General features: G+C 40.2%; 1 protein-coding gene across 2 annotated transcripts in view; it reads right to left on the minus strand.

The window, feature by feature from the left end:
* The window catches only part of Trmt11 (tRNA methyltransferase 11 homolog), a 53,174-nt gene extending 35,482 nt beyond the window's left edge, over positions 1-17,692 (minus strand). The window contains exons 1-7 of one of the 2 annotated variants that reach the window (XM_052751282.1): positions 17,563-17,692; positions 14,188-14,253; positions 10,164-10,237; positions 5,416-5,497; positions 5,236-5,328; positions 4,888-5,022; positions 3,913-4,069 (exon numbers count right to left, since the gene is read on the minus strand). In XM_052751282.1, the coding sequence (XP_052607242.1) occupies positions 3,913-4,069; positions 4,888-5,022; positions 5,236-5,328; positions 5,416-5,497; positions 10,164-10,237; positions 14,188-14,253; positions 17,563-17,634 (679 nt within the window). In that variant the 5' untranslated portion in view covers positions 17,635-17,692. Of the gene's footprint in view, positions 1-3,912; positions 4,070-4,887; positions 5,023-5,235; positions 5,329-5,415; positions 5,498-10,163; positions 10,238-14,187; positions 14,254-17,562 lie in introns of those variants that run through there. The other variant, XM_052751283.1, reaches the window with a different exon arrangement.
* Between the last annotated feature and the right edge of the window lie 2,868 nt (positions 17,693-20,560).

Here is a 20,560-nt window from a genome sequence, read left to right on the forward strand (position 1 = left end):
AAGAACAAGAACTCTCTTATACGGCTACAGAAATGCACAGCTGAACAACAGAGGAGAATTTATTAGTAGCATCTAGCAAAGCTACATATTCCCTTTAACCTAGCAATCCTACTTCCAGAAATTTACAGCAGTGCTCTAGCCTCAAAATTACCAAGATATAGATAGATAGACAGACAGATAGATAGATAGATAGACAGATAGATAGATAGATAGATATACAGAGAGAGATATATATTCATACGCTTACTCACTGTAAGCATTATTTTCAAGTATAAAATATTGGGAACTACCTGTACCCAGGTATGTATAGGAGATTATTTGAACAAACTATAGCATACACTTATGGATTAAAACTATAGGAGAGAATGAAAACAGGCTGGAATGTGGCTCAGTGACAGAGTGCTGCATTATCTCCAGTAGCACAAACAACAACAAAAGAATGAGGACAATTTCTGAACAGGAAGAGCTTTCTAAGAAATACTGTTAAGTGGAAAACAATACCAAGAAAAAACAAGAAACAACATATGGAGTATCAAACATTTTATATAAAAGAGCATGACTAAGAAATTGTACCTATATAAGCCTATCACCAGGAAAAGGAAAGAGTAGAATCAACTAGGAAACAAGGTTGGTCACCAGTGGGAGGGACAAAAGGGAGAGCACCTGACTGTGCAGTTAACCTCTGCATGTGCAAACATCAACACAGTAAAAAGAAGTGAGGGCAGGAGCAGAGGAGAGATCTCACACCGCGAGCACGCTACAGTGAATGAAACCGGTGACCTTCAAAAGGAGAAGCAAGCAAGCACAGTCTTTGACGTCATTGCTCCTTAAGCTTGGACAGAATAGAAAACGCATCTTAAACTGCTCATGGCAGGCGTGGTAGCTTGAAGGAGAATATCCCCCACAAGCTCAGAAACTGGAATACTTGGTCGGCAGTTGGCGGTGCTGTTTGGGGATGTTTAGGAGGTGCAGTTTGCTTGAGGAAGTATGTCACTGGGCGCGGGCTTTGGGGTAAAAGATCTTCTCTACTTCCAGTTTGTTCCTTCTGCTTGGTGCTTATGGTAAAGATGTGAGCTCTCAGCATCCTTGTTCCTGTCACTCACTGCCATGCTTTCTTCCCATCACGATGGGCTCCTATCCCTCTGGAACCAGTGAGTCCAAACAAACCCTTCCACCATGACTTGCCGTGGGCATGGCGTTTCATCAGAGCAACGGAAAACAAACAGGACTCTTTTCCCCCGAGTGGCATGGGCAAAGCAGTCGACTACTTTAGAGAATTACAGAAATGAGCAGAAGAGCAAACTTGCTGAGCGTCACCACCAGGGCGCAGAGTGAAGACAAAGGTATGCATCAACAAAGACCAGAATAGGGAGGAAATAAACCTGTGATGATCAACAGAAATCCCTGCTACATGCATAACCCATGACTTCTAGTAAGTCTATGTGCAGGTTTATGTGTGTGTACACACAGGAGTATACGCATGCATATTTCCATTTGCACTCACACATACATTACATGAAAGCACACGTGTATTTCTTCGCTTAGCCTCTGAGAAATTTTAAAACCCAACCTTGGTTTCTGATACCAACTTGCCACTAAAAGAAGCAAGGGTTACTGGGAGAAATGACTGACACCAGGGCTTCGGCATGAAAAAGATAAGTCAGAAAATTTAAAAGTTCTCTAAGAAAAAAAAGAGTGACAGGTCACAAAGACAGACTCAACGTGAAAGGGCTAGGTAGAGCTGGGCTAATGTGAATATGGAAATAATGAAGGGATACAGAAGTCACCTGCAGCTAATAATAAATGAAACTGGCAACAGGAAGTGAAGAAAGGTTTCTTGCGTGCAAAATAACGAGTGCAGCTCCCTAACACAGAAGTGCTAGAGTGGAAAAATCATCAAAGGAAAGACTGGTTCAAACGAGAGTCTTATCACTGGATGCTAAATCTGATTTGTCAAGAGAAGGAAACATTTGGATAAGGAGCAGTATATTTACAAGGTCTTACTGTACCTCCCCACAAATGCTTTATATTAAGTGCAAGAATATAAAATAAAACAGTAACCATCACACATGGAAAATCAAATTCTATTAGTACCATGCTGGTAAAAATTAGTATTACCACCGAGGCAGAGAAGCAGAATATGTAAGACCTAACAAGGATACAACATCTTGAGTGGGAAGGTATAACTCATTCCAATGAGTGAGATTCAAGCAACTCAAATGAAAACTATTTTAACCTTAAGAGCGTTAGTAATGTTCTAAATCAAAATAACATTAACAGTAAAACACAACACCCAACTACAGAATATAAATAGATAAATGCAAATATATATGAAACTCTTATTCTTAAGAATGTATACTGATGTATTTGAGAGAGGAATGCAATAAATAAATAAAGTAACCTTCAGGGGTTAGAGAGATGGCTCAGTGGTTAAGAGCACTGGCTGCTCTTCCAGAGGACCCAGGTTCAGTTCTCAGCACCCATATGTTAGCTCACAACTGTCTGTAACTCCATTTCCAGGGGATCTAACACTGTCACACAGACATGCATGTAAGGCCAAACATAAATAAATAAATAAATTTTAAAAAGAAAAAATAAATGTTAAGCTTCAAATGATCCAGGAAAAAAATATAAATAAAATAAGGTAAAGGAAGCCAAATGTAAACAAAAGCTTAAGCTGGGGTTGGCTATGTGGATATTCTTTGTTCTTATAACTGGTAAATAAACTTGATATTAATTCCACTAACAAGCTCACACGAGAGAGAACGTGTTTAGGTAAATGAAGACAGAGAAGAACAAACTTGTATGCTGAGTGGGGTCCCCAGAGACACTGAGAGTACAGCAAAAGTGCACTGGTCAATTAGTTCAAAACAGATTACAAAACCTCCTTCCACCGACTAGGAACTCTAGACCAGAGACTGTTTCTTCCTCATCACATTTGCTCACACTCCTGAAGTGAATTCAGGTGCAAGTGGTGGCCAGCAAAGTTACACAGAGACAGCTCTGCAGAAGCAATGAATACATGAACTACTGGAGTCTGCATCTGCAAAAACAATACATCATGTAACCCTGACCAGTCACCGAACCTCTCCTTAACCGTCCTTTCCTCAGAAAGACGCTCAAAGTGTCTTCATGTGAGCTGTCATCAGAATTTGAGTGTACAACAGTACCCGACACATTTACTCAACAGGTACTAGCCTTGCACCCCATTGCTCCTGAGAAAGACATCTGCAGAGACCCTAACTAAACAAGAATAACAAATGAGTAGGACCAAAATAAAATAAAGAGTACTTCCTGCCTAAGGGCTAACATCTGCCTGCCTAAGGGCTACATCTGCCTGCCTAAGGGCTACATCAAGAAAGAAAGCAATCCGAGGCAAGGAAAACTTCAGAATCAGATGAAGCCAACTTGGAATTTCGGGCTTTCCACAGGCCTAATTAGGAGAGCATCCCAGGGAAGTAATAAAGAACGTGGGTTGTGGTGTCAGCAGGCAGACTCTAGACTATGGCTCCTTAGTCACCTTCAGTTTCACACTTATTTAAAAACTCCCACAAACAGAATCACAGATGTGTTTCCTCTACCCAAATACATGGCTATTTATTTAAAAGCATGAATATTTTCTCTTTTTTTTCATTCTTCCCATAAGAGTTTTCCTAATGAATAAAAATAGGGTTCTCTAACATTTCTACAATGTATGATATACTGCAAGACATCTGTGAAAAAATAAGCCTGATGCTCCCCCCAGTGGCTCCCTCGGAATAAAACCTCCAAGTGGCAAAGTGTTAAATATTAGCTATTATACAAGAAACGATTAGTTTGTCAATTCAATCCCTCACCCAAAACATACTATGACCTTCACTGCTATAAATAAGCAAAGTCTACGCATTAGTGTAACAAATCGTTTTATAATACCTGTTCCAACAAATGGGTCAAAGACGACATCGTTTTCTTTCACTTTTGCGTGGTTGGCCATGATGAATGATAAGCCAGCATCCATACTTGTATTTCCAATAAAATGTCTCTTTTTGACACTATATGACTCAATTAGCTCTCTCTGTCCATCTGCAATCTAGATCAGAGATAGTTTTCAAGTTAGCCTAGCTATACAGAACAGACTCAAGATAATTACTGACAATAAAAACTACAGCACCTTGCTAATGAGAACTTTTTCCACTTACTACTGTTCTAAACTTAATCCTTCAGAGATCACAGGACTGAGATGGTCAGAGTCAAATCTTTTTACTTCTCTAATGCCTGTGTAGCTGCTTTGTGCTTTCAAACCAAGTAGGACTCAGATTTCAATACAATGATTCTAAGGAGTGGTCTTGAGTTTTCTCCTCTCCCTTTTCTCTCTCTCTGAAATGACAAAAATCCATAACATGGCTCTCAGCTTCCACCTACCTAGTCCAGCCTCAAGGAAGTGAGCAGAACACTTCTAGAATTTCATGTCCCCTCAGAACGGAATCCTTAGCTTTGAGATTTTCACAAGAGATCGCTGAACTGGCACAGCACCCGGGCCTCTCTCTGCGTCACTCAAACGATAGTCCTGCCTTTCTGGGAACTCTTGTTTTCCTTTGTCAGGTATAACCCCCTTTTCCTAGGTCCTGTATCTAACAAACTCCTTATGTTTCACAGGAATCTCCGGAAAAATACAAATTATAATCCCATACTTTTCAGCAATTTTAATACATACAGCCGTTCTGACTCTTCACTTGCTTCCAAATTTTACATATAAAAAAAAATCAAACACAAAGGTGGGTGTGGCGTTCTGCTTCTTTTGCTTGAGGCCTCAGGAATGCTCGACCAGTGCTCTACCACTGACTACACCCCCACCCTGCATCTGGCTTTTAAAGAAAGGGGTAAGATAGGTAGAAAGAACTTGCTTACCCATCTACCAAAATAAATGTTGTGTGGTCTCTCAGGGATGTAGTTTGGGTCCAAACCATAGTCTTCCAAAACGGAGAATACATGCTGTGGTTTCTTTAAGTTCACTTTTCCTTCAAATGGCAGAAATTCAAGGGCCTTAAAAAAAAAAATAATTCTAATGTACTACAAAGACTGATAGAAAGAATCATAGAAAACAGCGCTTATCTACATACATACTGTGTGAGTCTGGTGTCAGAACTCTACAAGACAGACACAACACGGAAAGCGTCTAACAGATATTCTATATTCATATATACCAACAGTTAGTGTATTCAATCCACAGGCTTTGCTTCAGCTACTTTCACTTACATCTATTCGTTTGACTTTTTCTTCTTGAGTCAATGTTTTATTAAACGTGTGGATCTTTATTTTATATGTAGACTCTGAATGTAGAAATGGAACCTAAAATAGAAGCGGATAAGTTCTGTAAGCTTGTGAATTCTACAGAATATGCACACTGCCTATGTAAAATCACATTTCACTACGCACCATCTTCTCCACAGGGTAATTTTTAAGAGAAGTATACAGCTCCTCAGGAGATTTTCCATGACCCCATAGTTCAAATATAGACCTAGGAAATAAATGGTTGGTACTAACCTCAGTAAAGAACTTAGTTCACACAGCAATACATAATAGTTATTTTGCTAGTTCTTTATGCTTGCTACAATAAAACAATCATTGGTCATGCTTTCTAATCCATTTATGAGAAATATGTACACTGGAAACAAGTAGCAACATAACCCCAAACCATACAAAGAAGTTGAACCTCACATGAAAGAAGGGAAATTCAACATTAAATTAGAGTTTTTTCCAAGTTTTCAACAATTATACGCATACACAAATGCATAAATATATATGCATGTATTGGAGGGGGGCTAGAGACTGACCCAGGGTCTTATGCATGATAAGCACGCTGCCTATCACTGAGCTATACTCCATGCCCTTTTATTATATACTATACTGGATTAAACAATGCAATAAAATCACATGGTATTTTAAGAAAAGCTCCAGAAAATCAAATTTTTCTCATATCTTCCCCATTAAAAAAGGGGGAGAGCAATGAGATAAAAAAAAAAAACAACCTATCATTACTATTTAGCTATGATTTGTTCAAATTTACTAAGTTACTCAAAATTTTGAGTTCTAACAAAGTGAGTATCCAGAGTTTGCTATATGTCTCACTTTTTGTGGTATGTACAAAATATTCCATAGTAAAGGTGGAGAGACTGCTCAGTGATTAAGAGAGCTCGTTGTTCTTGCAGAGAATCCAATTTGGTTCCCAGCACCCACATCAGGAAGCTTACAACCACCAATAACTACAATTCCAGGGGATCCAACTCCGTCTTCTGGCCTCTGAGGCATCTGCACACATGTACATACACATATATTCAGGCACACAGATATGCATATGAAATAAAAATATAAAAATAAATCCTCTAAAAATCCATATTAAAACTAATTTTAAGCCTAATTCAACTGTAGAAAATTCTGAATGAGTTTAATATGTCCTTGTAAGTCTATTTTAATTATCTGTAGGTTGCAAATACAATCCCTAAAAGTCAATTCCTCTTCTATTGAATTTAGAGCAAGTAAGTAATGCTACTCTTACTTAGCAGTATCTTACGGCATATCTCAGCCATAGAAATGAAGAACAGCCAAAAGTAAAATGTTAATATTTTACAATATAATTATTCAATATTACAATAGTGTATAATTATTCACTTTACTATTCATCAAACATATGCAGCAGACCTATATGGACCAAGTACTCAAGTGGCTATTTTAAACCTAACATCTCTTGCTTCTGGAATGCAAATACCTCAAACAGGTACACATTTTAATATGAAAAGTAAAGTAGTAATTATACAAATAGTGGTTTTCGTTTTTTTGTTGTTTCTGTCTTCTAGTCATTTATATTTAATAACAAGATTGTTAACAAGCTGCAGTTTAAGGAATTAGATTTATAATTGAGCACACTTCCCAATAGGATAAAGTTACATAAATATGGAGGTGACAGTCAGACCATATTACAAGACACTGCTAATCATGGTATATATATATATTTTTTCTTATTTCCATTTCATTATTAAAAACAAAATCTAAGGAAAAAATATTTTCAATAATCTGCCATTATCGTCAGAGAAAAAAAACAACTAAGTGTCAATCAAAAAAAAATTTAAAGAAAAGGGAAATAAGGGATTCATGATAAAAATCTAGGAACAAGAATAAGCAATAAACAATTTAAAAATATGATTGTTAGAATTCATTTCTCAGCTGGACGGTGGTGGTGGCACACACCTTTAATTCCAGCACTTGGGAGGCAGAAGCAGGAGGATCTCTGTGAGTTCAAGGCCAGCTTGATCTACAAAGTGAGTTCTAGGACAGCAAGACTACACAGAGAAGCCCTGTCTTGAAAAACCAAGGAGAAAAAAAAAGAATTCATTTCTCTAACATATATATATATATATATTGCAGAAAAGCAGATTTAGATTTTGTAAAACTTCTTTACACTAAACGTGGCATTCATTCGATGTAAGAATATGTCATTTCACACTATCCCCCTGCTAAACCTAAGTGTCTGTCACCTCAGCTCCAGAAGGTAGGTCTCTCTGTTCCCTCATCACCATGCAATGGTAGATCTACATAACTTCAAGCTACAATTGTTTTAGCCTCTACCACCTTCTGTCGCAAGTCTTTCTCTGTACCTCCAGCTCCCAAATAATGACATGGAGTCTTATTAATTATGAAAGCTCAGCCTTAGCTTAGGCTTGTCCCATTAGCTCTTATAACTTAAATTAACCCATTTATTTTAATCTACTATACAAATATCCCACATTTCCCCCTTTTGTCTAAATAAAAAGTAAAGGTTTTAATAAGTAACTAGGAATTAAGTCTGTATACCTCAGATGTACTTAACAAATTGTGGCCCTTTAACCTCTCCAAATTCAGCTGCATATAACATTTAAAATGTCTAAGTTTTCTTCAGTGAACTATGACCATCCCTAACAGTGACCTTTGAAGTATCCAAAAAGATGATGGGGCCCAACAACAACAATTCACCTGGATTGTGGTAACTCCACTAAGCTGACAAACACCATCCAAGGATCAGCTTTTGACTACAAACTGCTCAGGACAATTTCAAGGCAGCTAGTTGAGAAGGTCCATCTTCATACACTAGTCAAGTCAGGAATTCAGATAAGCCCTGCACTTTCCCATTCCACAGAGACTGGACAACAAATGATAGAGCTAGCTCTCCTAGGACTTGATCATTATCTCAGTGTTCTCAGGGTTCCCTAAAGATGCTGTTGCCCTCAGACACTGTGTCTAGAAAACACAATGCCCATGTTCCAAAGAGGTAGGGTGGGTGATTTTTGGTTGTTTGGCGGATTACGAATGTTTATTATCATTTAGGGGGGTTGAATGCAAGTTATTATTGGTCATAGCCAGGGAAGAAACTAAGCAAAGGAGATCAGATTCAGGGATCTCATTCTGAAAAGAAAAAGGGGGAGATATAGGAATGATTGTATAAAAGGGTAAATTACTGAATCTACTTTTAAACTAAAAAAGTAACTACTAGTCTTAAATATTTTACACTGGTATGGATATTTGTATAATGATACAAAATTGAGGCTGTTTTTACTATACTATATATATATATATATATATATGTTTCCACACTTGTTTAAGGTACTTTTGTATATTGATACAAATTTAAGGTTGTTTTTGTTATACTGTATATATGTTTCTACTCTTGTTTAAGATATTTTTGTATATTGACACAAATTTAAGTTTTTTAATATACTGTATATATGTTTCTACTCTTGTTTAAGGTATTGAACCTATGCAGCTCATTTTAAAATGTAATTTAAAGGTCTAGTCCTTAAAGGCTATTATTACAAACTGTTTAAGATAATTAAGAAACACAGGTTAGTAGTTAGTCATCTATAACAAACTAGTGGCCATGTTAAGTATGTTTTCAAGGTCAAACAGATATATTTTAGATAAATGGTCTTCAAACACTTCAGAGATCTACAGAATATGGCATTTAACATGTTTTAATAACATAAAGCTTTCATGACAATGACAGACATCTCTTCCTAGCAGCACCAATCTACTTCAGGGAAGATGATAGGCATCAAAGAAACTCCATATGGAGTTTGCTTTCAATGTGGCAAAGCTACCATTTAGGCAAGAAACTGCCCTTGCTTCAACTGTTGACAGTATGTTGTCCAAACTGGATGAGCAGGACACAAAAGAAGGTGATTGCCAAACTTTGCCAAGACAAGGTAGGACAATCTTTCAAAATTCCTGCTTCACAGAAAAGTCTGTCAGATATTCTAGGCCTGTAGGCCAAAGATGAATGCCCCAATGTTACAGAGGAACCCTGGGTGACTGTCCAGGCAGCTAGATGTCTTTGTCATTTCTAGAGTTTTGGAAGCTGCTTGCTCTACACTTCCTGTTTACTCAGGTAATATTATATCCTTCTTATGTCTCTGTTGGGGATTGAAGACTAGGTAGCATACAATTTTCTTTATAACCAAATTAAAATGAAAAAAAAAAACGTATGTAAGAGATATAGAAACATAAAAGCTTAAGTTATTTATCTAAGAAAATGTTTTTAGGTCTAAAAAGATATTTTTAGGATGATGATACAAGTTATGATGGAAAATGGTTTACATATAAAACTTTAGGCTCACCAAGATGAGACAGATAATGGAGTATTTTCTTTGAATTTGCCAAATGCAAATGGACTGGACATTGTGAATCTAATTCTTACCTGATAATTGTTCTTATTGTATATAGTTTTACTGTATTAGAGTTAAAACCCTTCCCTTTTGATTTAGACAAAAAGCAGGAAATGTTGTGGGATATTCTGATCATATTCTGAGGCTCCTGAGACTGCCAATAAAGTTTGCTCTAAATCAGAGGGCAGAGCTAGCTACTAGCTGACCAAAATTAGCCATAGAGGTTTTGGAGGACAGAGGACAGACAGACACAGGAAATAGTAGGGCAGAGCTTAGAGAGAGTCTCGGCCTTTTTGGATAGAGGAACAAGAGGTCACTGGTTGCTTCTCTGCCGCTTCTCTGATCATTCAGGTTCTTACCCCGATATCTAACTCCTGAGGTTTTACTGATAGAGAATAATCAGATAAACACTTCAACCTTCACAATAAAAACCAGAATATAGTGATTGTGAGACCATATATATGCACGCTGCACAACGTGAGTTTCTCTTACTTGGCACACACTGTCCGTTTCATTAAGTTTCTTGCAATGTCTTCAGAGGGAATGCTAAGAATCCAAAAAGGAGACTGAAAGAAAAAAAGGCACGCAAATTACTACTAACAGGCTACAAGATCTAAATGCTTTGACTCAAGAAGCCAACAGGAGAAATTCTTATTAAATGTAAAAATGCTTGCTTTGACTAATCAAAATAAAAATTATTCTGGTAATAAAAAGGTAAATTATTTTAGTAGATAAGATAATATATTACAATGTAAGAACACTTTTATTTTTTCTTTTCTTTTTCTTTTAAGATTTTATTATTTATTTATGTATATGAGTGCTTTATCTGCACGCACAACTTTATACCAGAAGAGGGCATCAGATCCCACTAGAGATGGTTGTGAGCCACCATGTGGTTGCTGGGAGTTGAACTCAGGACCTCCTGAAGAGCAGACAGTGCTCTTAACCACTAAGCCATCTCTCCAGGCCAAGAACACTTTTATAAATGAGTCCAAAATATGAAATGAAAATATCAGTACACTTTAAAGTTACTTTAAAAAAAAAAAAATCGCTGCTATGTATTCCAGGCTGGCCTCATACTCAATGTGTCAAGATCTGCCTGCCTCCACCTCCCAAGTGCTGAAATTATAAGCCTCTGTGTGACATCTGGTTAAGATTACTTTTCATTTGCCTTTATGAAGTTTGACTAGAAAAGTAATGCATATATGACAGAATATATTCCTGGAATTTTTGTTATTACTAATCATTCCTTATAATATCATTATTGTAACTCCTAAGTAATACACCTTCATTTATTTCTTAATTACTAAATCTCTCCTTCCTTCACCCTCTTTCCTTGCTCTCTATATGGTTTGCTTTTTGCTACCTGACACACCGAGTTGCTTCCCCATCAGACTGGCAGAGGGCAAGTCTCCTGGGCATTTTCTTGATAAATGATTGATATGGAAGGGCCCACCCTACTGGGAGCTGTGCCATCCCTGGGCAAGTGGTCCTAGGGTGTATAAGAGAGCAAACTGAGCAAGTCAGGAAGCAGGGCTCCTCCGTGATCTCTGCTTCAGTTCCTGTCTCCAGGCTCCTGCCCTTACTTCCTTCCATGACAGACTAGGATCAGCTGGTGTAAGCCAAATAAATATTTTCCTCCAGAAGTAGTTTTTGGTCACACTATTTATCACCACAACAGAAATCAAACTATGGCAATCCCTCTCAAAGACAGTCTCACTAAGCTGCCCAGGCTAGGATCAAACTTGTCGCTTTCTTGTCTTAACTTCCCAAATGACAGAATTATAGGGGTATGCTACCATGCTCAGTCTGGTCACTCATTTTCTGAATAGCTGTGGCCAGAGGCATCCTGTGAATATTATTGTTATTAACTTCAATTATTTTATCATTTTATTTAAGGTATCAGCAAGGGTTTCTTAATCCTCTGTCCCAACACCCTCAAAAACAGGCTGGTAAGCTCCACCCTTACAACCCCTTGCCAAAACTGGGCCAAGCACAGCAGTGCTCTGACCTTAGTTCATCACTCTCACACATCATATACACAGTCTCCCCCCATCCTTCTTTTTGCAGTGAGGGAGTCACTCTGGAACAAAAGGCCACTAACAGAGGGCTTCAATTTAAGGCCTCTCGTCTTTTGCAAAAAAAAAGATGAGACTGTCATATTTAATCTCTCTTCTTCTGATATTGACACTACACTACAGAACTACTCAAAATAATTCAAACAAAATAAACATCTTAGCATTTTAAAATTACTATGTAGGGAGAGACAGCTCAGCCACCAAAGGTTGTGGACACATACTATATATGACTATTATAAATCCACCTTACCTGAACTTTCTTACATCATCTGAGAGCACATTCAAGTGGACTTCAAAAATGCTGGATGAAGCCAGGCGGTGGTGGCACACACCTTTAACCCCAGCACTCGGGAGGCAGAGGCAGGTGAATCTCTGTGAGTTTGAGGCCAGCCTGGTCTACAGAGTGAGATCCAGGACAGGCACCAAAAGTACACGAAGAAATCCTGTCTTGAAAAAAAATGGAGGGGAAAAAAAAATGGCCGGCGGTTGATGGTGCACACGTTTAATCCCAGCACTCGGGAGAGAGAGGCAGGCGGATCTCTGTGAGTTTGAGGCCAGCCTGGTCTACAGAGTGAGTTCCAGGACAGCCAGGACTGTTTCACAGAGAAACCTGGTCTTGAAAAACCACAAGAAAAAAAAGAAAGAAAAAAAAAAAATGCTGGATGATAGTCGTCTTCAATGCCACTAACCAATGGAGTATCCTAGTAACTAAAAATTTCTCACTTTCTGTTTCTTAAAAACTTTTGATTTTAAGGTAGTCAAACTTTTTTAATTGTTTATGATATTTAATATTCCACCTGGCTTACTTCTTTTTTGGAGGGAGAGGGGTGAGACAGGGTCTCTCTACATAGCTTTGGCTGTCCTGAAATTCACTATGTAGACAAGGCTGGCCTCGACAGAGATCCTCCAGCCTTTGCCTCCCAGCTGCTAAAGGCATGAGCCACCATGTCTGTCTCCTGGCAGATTTCTAAGTGATCAACTAATGCAAATCTTGATTTTTATTAAACTATAAATGAAGATACCATGTCCTTTCACTTGACCATGTCTTTCTGTTGTGACTGTTTGCTTACCCTAAACCCCTACCAGTGTTTAAAAGATTCAAGTATTTCCACTGTGAGTGAGTGTGTGTGTGTGTGTGTCCGTGTCTGTCTGTCTGTCTGTATCTGTGTGTGTATGTGTGTGTGTGTGCACACACGCGCGCATCTGTGTATATTTCCACAGTTCAGTATAATTTGGATAAAAAAAAACTTAGTCATTAAATTAAATTTTAACTCCATTTACTCTAGCTGGAGATACTCAAAATCTGGGTTAGCTCTTCTTATCCAAACTATACAAAAGATACCAATCTCTAATAACAACATGTACTGATGACGGTTCTTGATTTAGTTAGTATCTTCAATGTCCTATAGTACGAGTGGCAGGGATTAACATGTAATTAAATGATTATTTTTATTTTACTAATTTAAAGGGGGTATAAAATTACAGTGCCTCCTTCTATTTCTAACCCATTTCTAACTTTGAAATATATATAAGACAGTTCATAGAGCACAAATAACTGTAAATGCAGGGGAAATCATAGTCAATCTAGGTGAAAATGTGTACATTTTAGTTATTCTTAAATATATCTCCCTTCATCTCTCACCTCTGCTCCATTAGGCCAAACTGCTCTTAATTACTTAATTTTAGGTACAAGAACCCTACTATATGTCACATGAAAATGTCGTACCAGATCCAGAAAGAGTAAAAGGAAACACTTCAGATCCAGATCATGATGATTAATATTTTGAGACAATCCAGGAGTTTCTTCCTTAAAGGTCTTTACCAGCTTATTCCTCTCCCGTGAACTACTGTCCTGCCCACTCCTCAGCCCCATCTACAGCAGATACTAGGAATGAGCCTTCCAAGCTACAAAGGGACTTATAAATAATATACAGCCCCTGCACGAGCAAAAACGTGAAGCTTGGCCAACGGGGGCAACTGTGAAGAGCTCCTGGAAGACGCTGTGTCTGCAGAAACTGAGTACTAATGGAACTGCAGTACCTCATCTTGGGCTTAGCTTTAGCCTGGTCTACCTCTGTGTCAAAACTAACATCCTGTGGCCAACCGATAGAAACCCTTTGCAATCTATTAACTCAGCAGACTGCTAGCGTCCACCAATCCGAAACTAAGAACGGCACCAGACAGCACTCTAGGCCTCCAGCGAGTCTTCCCCCATCCTGAAGTAACCACCTCTCTGATGCAACGACCAACAGATTTTAACCTCACCTTGATTTATGACTTCCTTTGTTCTGTAAAACCATGAAGCTTCCACACTGGAACATGGAATTTGGGATAACCTAAATCTGGGTTCTCAGGCCATTGGTCATTCAAAATGGCTCCAAAATAAATTACCTATTCCCTTAAAAAAAAAAAAAAAAAAAAAAAAAAAAAAATCTTACCTTTCCATAAGTCTCCTGACTGTTAGTGAACTGGCCTCCAAACAGTGACAGTAAAGACTTTATTTCCTGCATTGAAAATAGAGAAAACATACACTGTTATTGTCTGATTAAGAAATGGCCCCAAGGGCTTGTGTTTTAACTCTCAGCCCTTAACTTGTGGAGCTGCTTTGAATGCTGACACATTTAGAGGGCAGGATGGCTAAGTCCTTCACTCAGAGGCAGGATTTGCGGATTATTCCCACATGATTCCAACCTGTTCCGGTTTCTTGGTGTGTGTCAAGTGAACAGGCGGCTTCCTCATAATCCCGCCACAGACTAAGGCACTCCACGATGCCTCCAACTAGACTCTCTCAAGTGATGAGTCAGAATAAAGCTCTGTGCCATTTTGTGACTTCTGTCAGCTATTTCGTACACCACAAAGAAGCGTGCCCGCATGCACGTTAAGCACTTCAAATTCAGGCTGCTACGAAAAACACCTCTAATAATAGAAATAAAAGAGTAGGCTGAGATCTACTTGAGAAATTTAGGTTTCAACGTCAGGCAATTAAATGTGGGGTTCTGAAGAGAGCTTTGCGATCCTAACCATAATTAAGCAATTTCTGAGAAATTTTATACATGAGCTGCAAAAGGATTTCATCAGAAACTGTCCTGTCCTGGTTTGGGAGGTAGAAAAAGTTTACAGATGCTACAGATCAGTAAATAAGACAATCAACTAATTAAAATAAAATCAATTGTTAAACATGATTTGAAGACGTTTGAAAAAAGAAATAATTAGCTAGGGAGCATAACTGTGAAGTCAGTATGTACAAGTTCATGGTTAACCTCCTTTCCCAACAGTAATAAAACTAGAAATGACTAATACAGTGAGTCTTTTATTTTTGTCTGTTTATGTTTTGAGACAGCGTCTCCTAGAGCCAAGGCTGCTCTGACCTCCTGATTCACCTGCCTCCAGTTCCTAAAGGTAGGGATCATAGGAGTGTGCTACCATACCTGTCCACAGTAGATATTTTAAATGTAACATGCATGCAAAGAGGAAATCTGATCAAACAGTACATACATCCTTCTAAGGAATCCCTCTGTACTGACAAACACAGGATGACTACGCAAATAGTTTGCCTTGCAACACTGACAATTTGTTTCCTTAAATAATATATAGCAAATGGATTCTACTCCTTTACAGTGGCCCTGGGGAGGAAGTAACTAAGAAGAACTAAGTGCTCCCGCTGCTGGTTGCAGACATTCTCCTTTCCTCCCTGCTGGAAGGTCTTAACAACTCTGCTCACAGCCATCAGGAGAGAAAGACTGCCACATCATCAAGTGTCCCATTCCAAACCAAAAAGAATGGGAGATTGGAGCAACAAACGCTACTTCTACTTTTCCTTTGCCTATGCATCAAATTGTTTCTTGTATTAGAAGGTTATGAGTTTTAGCAGGAATTGGAGGTGAACAAAATCAAAACAAATTGCATGAAAATTTCAAAGAATAAAAATATTCTTAAGAGGTGTGTGTGTGTGTGTGTGTGTGTGTGTGTGTGTGTGTGTGTATCACAAACTAACACAGACAATAAGTAAATCAGTGAAGACAGCCCAAAGGCTCCTTTACAACATGAATAACACAAATTTGAATAGGAGACATTATGAAACATGGGGAGTAAGACTACAATTTGATTTTCAGATCTTCTCAATACTACCATATCATTTGGCTCTCCATTTCTTCACATGCACATTATCACAGCTACCCAACGGGGTAGATGTCGTGTGCAGAGATCAGAAATATTATGGTAATCAAGATGGTGGTGACTGAAGTTCCGTTCTCTCCTTCAGTCTGTTCCCTAGGTCCCCTCAAACTGTAACTCATCTTGTACTCTCCCTTCTTATATTCTGATATATGAGACATCTACCTTCCCTTCCCTCGTTACCTTCACAGAGAATAACTTCCTTTTGAACCACAAAGCACATGCATTCAATGCTACTGGTCTCCGCTCTCTAAAGCTTTGCTCTCCTCATGTCTGAGGCCCTTATGTCTGTCACCCTGCAGTCTCCTCTTCCAGGTGTCCGCTAACGTCAGTGCTTCCAAGCATTTGTACTTGGCCAACCACTTTTTTTAAACCTGTGTGTACACTTACAAAAGTAAGGAAGGCCTAATGGCCTACGGAGTCTAGAAGTGTGGGGTCCCCCCCAGAGCTGGTATTACAGATGGTTGTAGGCCAGTTTCCTGATAGGGGTACTGGGAATCAAATTCAGGTCCTCCGGAAGCGCAATGAGTGCTCTAACCAGTGAGCATCTCTTCAGCTCCACTGGCTCACCACTTTTAGAGCTTACAGCTGAAGAAATCCCATCCTTTCCTAGTTTTCTTACGCAAAACAAACACAAATGTTTATCACAAGCCCAGATTTGTTCTCATCTCCTACACTACCATTCTATCCTATCTTCTTATTGCTCACACTAGATTAATTTCTTAATTATTTAACATTCCAACAGATTCTTAAACACTCTCAACTCCAGGCTTATTCCTCGCAAGTCCACCCTTCCGTTTTGCTTTCTATTAAAAACAATCTAATTCTGTCCCTTTACTTTCAAACACTTTAATCCCTCTTCCAAGTTACAGAGTTCTCAAGCCTGCTTTTTTCTGGTCCATCAACCTACTTCTCCTCTCTCCTCACCACTCTCTGCCACTTAACTGGTGACCAGGAATGGACAACAGCTGATACTATACTTCTACTGTGCTTAATTCCTTGGCCCAGCTAACTAATTCTGGAGTTCCAGAGTCATCCCCTCAACGAAACCACTGAAAGCCCCCGTCCCTCAGTGGATAAGACTCCCTCTTTAAAAGCTCCCATCCGTGCTGGTCACCCCATCCCTGCACTTCACAACGTTACAATCGTGCTTAGGTGTCTGCTGGCCCCCAGCCTAAATGAACAACAGTACGCTCTTTAAGGGCAGAGCTATCTATCAGTTAAACACATCCTCACCGCCCGGATCACGCGATTAAGGGCGCTCTGGGAAAAATGTGTCTTGAATCAATAAAAAGCTGGTTCCCAACTTGGCATCAAGGACCACCCTCAAGCCTTGCACCATGCCTCAACTTCGTACTCTGACACTTCTCACACGCCACCGAGCGCCCTCGGGGGATGTCTGCGTCCTCCGTTGGAAGAAGAGTCCTGGGGGGCCTGGTGAGGTTCTCCTGCTTCACGGCGGCGCCGGGCGCACGTGCAGGGGGCTGAATGACAAGGTCTGGTCCCCGCGGAAGGTTGCCCGAGATAGCTCAGTCCCACCAGCGGCCTCACCCCCCGCCCCAATCCAGGCGCACGCGGCTGCCCCCGGCCCCCGAAGCCGGCGTGCGAGCCTCCGCGTCAGGTACCCCAGGACGGCTCACCGGCAGGCGGAACTCCAGGTGCTCCTGTGCCATGAGCAGCAGATACCTATTCAAGGAGCCCGGCAGCGCCATTGCAGCGGCTGCCGTGCGCCTGCGCGGCTTCCGCGGGCCCGCCCTCTCCTCGTCCCAGGAGCCAAGTTTCCGCTGAAGCGGAGCCCAGGGCCGGAAGCGGAAGCTCGGCCTGGAGCGCACGGCCCGGGGCTGGGTTCGGGTTGAGTGGGAGTAGCGGGCAGACCTAGATCCTGCGGTTCCCAGAGGCCGCGCCTCCTTGAGATGCTTCCTTTGGGAGAGGTGCCTTGTTTTAGGGGCCGGCCGCCGTCATCCCGCGCGGTTCCCAGTGATGCTCCACTTGGAGTACTTCAGACTCCCTGCTCAACCCAACTCAAAACTGGACCGAAAGTTCACTGTTCTGTGTAGACTCCTCTAACTATCCAAAGTGCTAGGCCTCGCCTGCACCAGGCTTTAACATTGAGTGTGCTTTTTGTGATTTTTGCAAAAACTTTTCAAGAGCACCATGTGTCAGAAACAGTCAATGCTTAGCGGTAGTGCTCAAAACAGTCCACAAAGTGTGGTAACCCTCATAACTCAAACCTCAGTTCCACCATTTATCATCCCTGTGCTCTTGGCAAATTTTGTAACATCCCTGAGCCTCTGTTTTCTTATAAAACCTGGAATATTGCCGCCTACAAGTGACTATTACAAGGATTAGGTGTAATAATATTCACACTTCAAAATATAGCCTATTGCATGGGGTCAATAAATAGCATTGAGAAAGTTTTTGGTTGTTTTGTTTAAATGAGAATTCCTGCTTTAGAGAGAGAGAGAGAGAGAGAGAGAGAGAGAGAGAGAGAGAGAGAGAGAGAGCGAGAGAGAGAGAGAGAGAGATTTGTGTTTGTTAGTGTTGCTAAAATTCCTTCACACGGTGCATGTAAGCAACATCTACCCTGTCTCCCAAAATACCAAGAAACAATCAAGGCACAGTATCACCAAAATTCACTCTAGGAAACCAATGAGTTTACTGAGTTTCCTTCCAGAGCATCAGTGACGATTTACTTACATGACTGTGGGTGCTTCTACCCCAACAGGCTACACCTGAAAATCCTTTACGGAGCAAGGATGAGGGCTTACCTGCAGTCAAGGAGGTGTATGTACTTTGCCTTCGCAAAATTCCCTTTTTTTCTTTCTTTTTTCTTTCTTTCTTTTTCTTTTAGGTGGTGGCCAGAGCTTAAGTATGCTTTTAAACTCTCTTAACAAATGCTTTGAGCTACTTTGCTCTTTTCCTAAAGCTCCTCTCCCAACCACGTGGTTGCCTACCTCCATGTGGCAGACCTCCTTTCTCCTCTGTGTGGCTTCAAGACTTACAACTTGCCTGTAAGTTTTCTTTTGAAGTGTCAATAGTCAAGGTTCTGTTTGAGCTCCTTTTTTGTGCTCAAGCTTGTGGGTTTTGCCTGCCCTTCAATTCTTTTATTAATGAGACCAAGAACCTTAACAGGTAATCTGGGTTTCCCCAATATCATACGACATCTTCCAGGTCTTGCCATGATTTTCAGTATGGGAAGCAGACTATTCTGGCCCACTATCACTATTAGATGCTTGGAGTTCATTAGTCACAGATGAGCAGGAGGCACCAGGTTCCTCTCCCTGGGGTGGTGGCTGGCGACTGCTTCTCTCAGAACTTTGAGAGTTGTACCAATATAGGTAATCAGCAATGTGATTGTGGTAGTTTGAATGTAACTGTCTCCATAAGCTCATAGAGAGTGGCACTATTAGGTATGGCTTTGTCGGAGTAGGTATGGCCTTGTTGGAGGAAGTGTGTCACTGGGTGGGGGGCTGGGCTTTGAGGTTTCAAAAGCTCAAGGCAGGCCTAGTGGCTCACTGTCTCTTCCTGCTGCCTGCCAGTCCAGATGTAGAACTCTCAGCTCCCTCTCCTGTGCCATGTCTGCATGCACACTGCCATACGTCTCACCAGAATAATAATGGCTCCCTGAATTGTAAGCCCCCCCACATACACAATGAAATGTTTTCCTTGATAATAGTTGCTGTGATCATGGTGTCTCTTGACAGCGATGGAAACCCTAAGACAGAGACTGAGTCCAGAATTAGAAAAAGATGGCAGTCTTGAGCCCCAAAGTATTTATTACATAAGGGCTTTGTGTCCTAAACTGCTAAGATGGGGAATTTGGGAAGGAGACACAGCAGTCCTCTTAGAAACTTGACTACTTCTTCAAGATTGATATTCTATAATCAGTGAAGACCCTGGCACAGCTGCCTATTAGAACTCAGGAACTGGAGAGGAGTCTGTGTTGTAATTATAACATGCCACTTCAGCTATGAGACTAATAGGACACAAAATCAAAGAACTAAAAAGTTAACAAGTGCTCAAAAAAGAAGTCATAAAGTAATGCCAAACCATGCGTGCATGTGTCTCAGGTTGAGCACCCAACACCTGAAAAGGGATTGGGCATCACAGAGAACCAATGAGAAGAAAAGTTCTCTTCATATGCCCTAGGGCCAAAATTTTACACAGGCATGAAGGCACATGCCAATAAATCCCATCCCTTGGTCTCAAGACTCCCCAGAACAAATCTGAGGCCCTCACTGCAAACCCTGATAATTCCCTACTGGTAAAGAAAGTTCTGTGTGTTAAAAAGAAGAAGAGGAGGAGGAGGAGGAGGAGGAGGAGGAGGAGGAGGAGGAGGAGTTGAAGAGTCAGCTTTCTCTCAATCAATTCTGCCATGATTCAAATATAATAATAAATTGAAGACTACAAATTTACAAATATGTCTGTCTGGTTGAGCTAAGCTGGAAGAACCTTCTCCAAAATCATGACTTCATGTGGGCCAGGAACGTTGGCTACAATTAAAGCTTCCAAGAATATTAAAAACAAGTCTAATGAAAAGAGGAACTTATTCTAAAGGAATGTTGAGAAGAAAAGTCAGCAAGGTGAAGGAGCTATATGACACTTGCCCATGGCCTTGTCAATTTGGTTATTAAATTC

The sequence above is a fragment of the Peromyscus californicus genome, unplaced genomic scaffold, assembly GCF_007827085.1.
Source record: "Peromyscus californicus insignis strain IS unplaced genomic scaffold, ASM782708v3 Scaffold_22__1_contigs__length_63687245, whole genome shotgun sequence".
Lineage (NCBI taxonomy): Eukaryota > Metazoa > Chordata > Mammalia > Rodentia > Cricetidae > Peromyscus > Peromyscus californicus.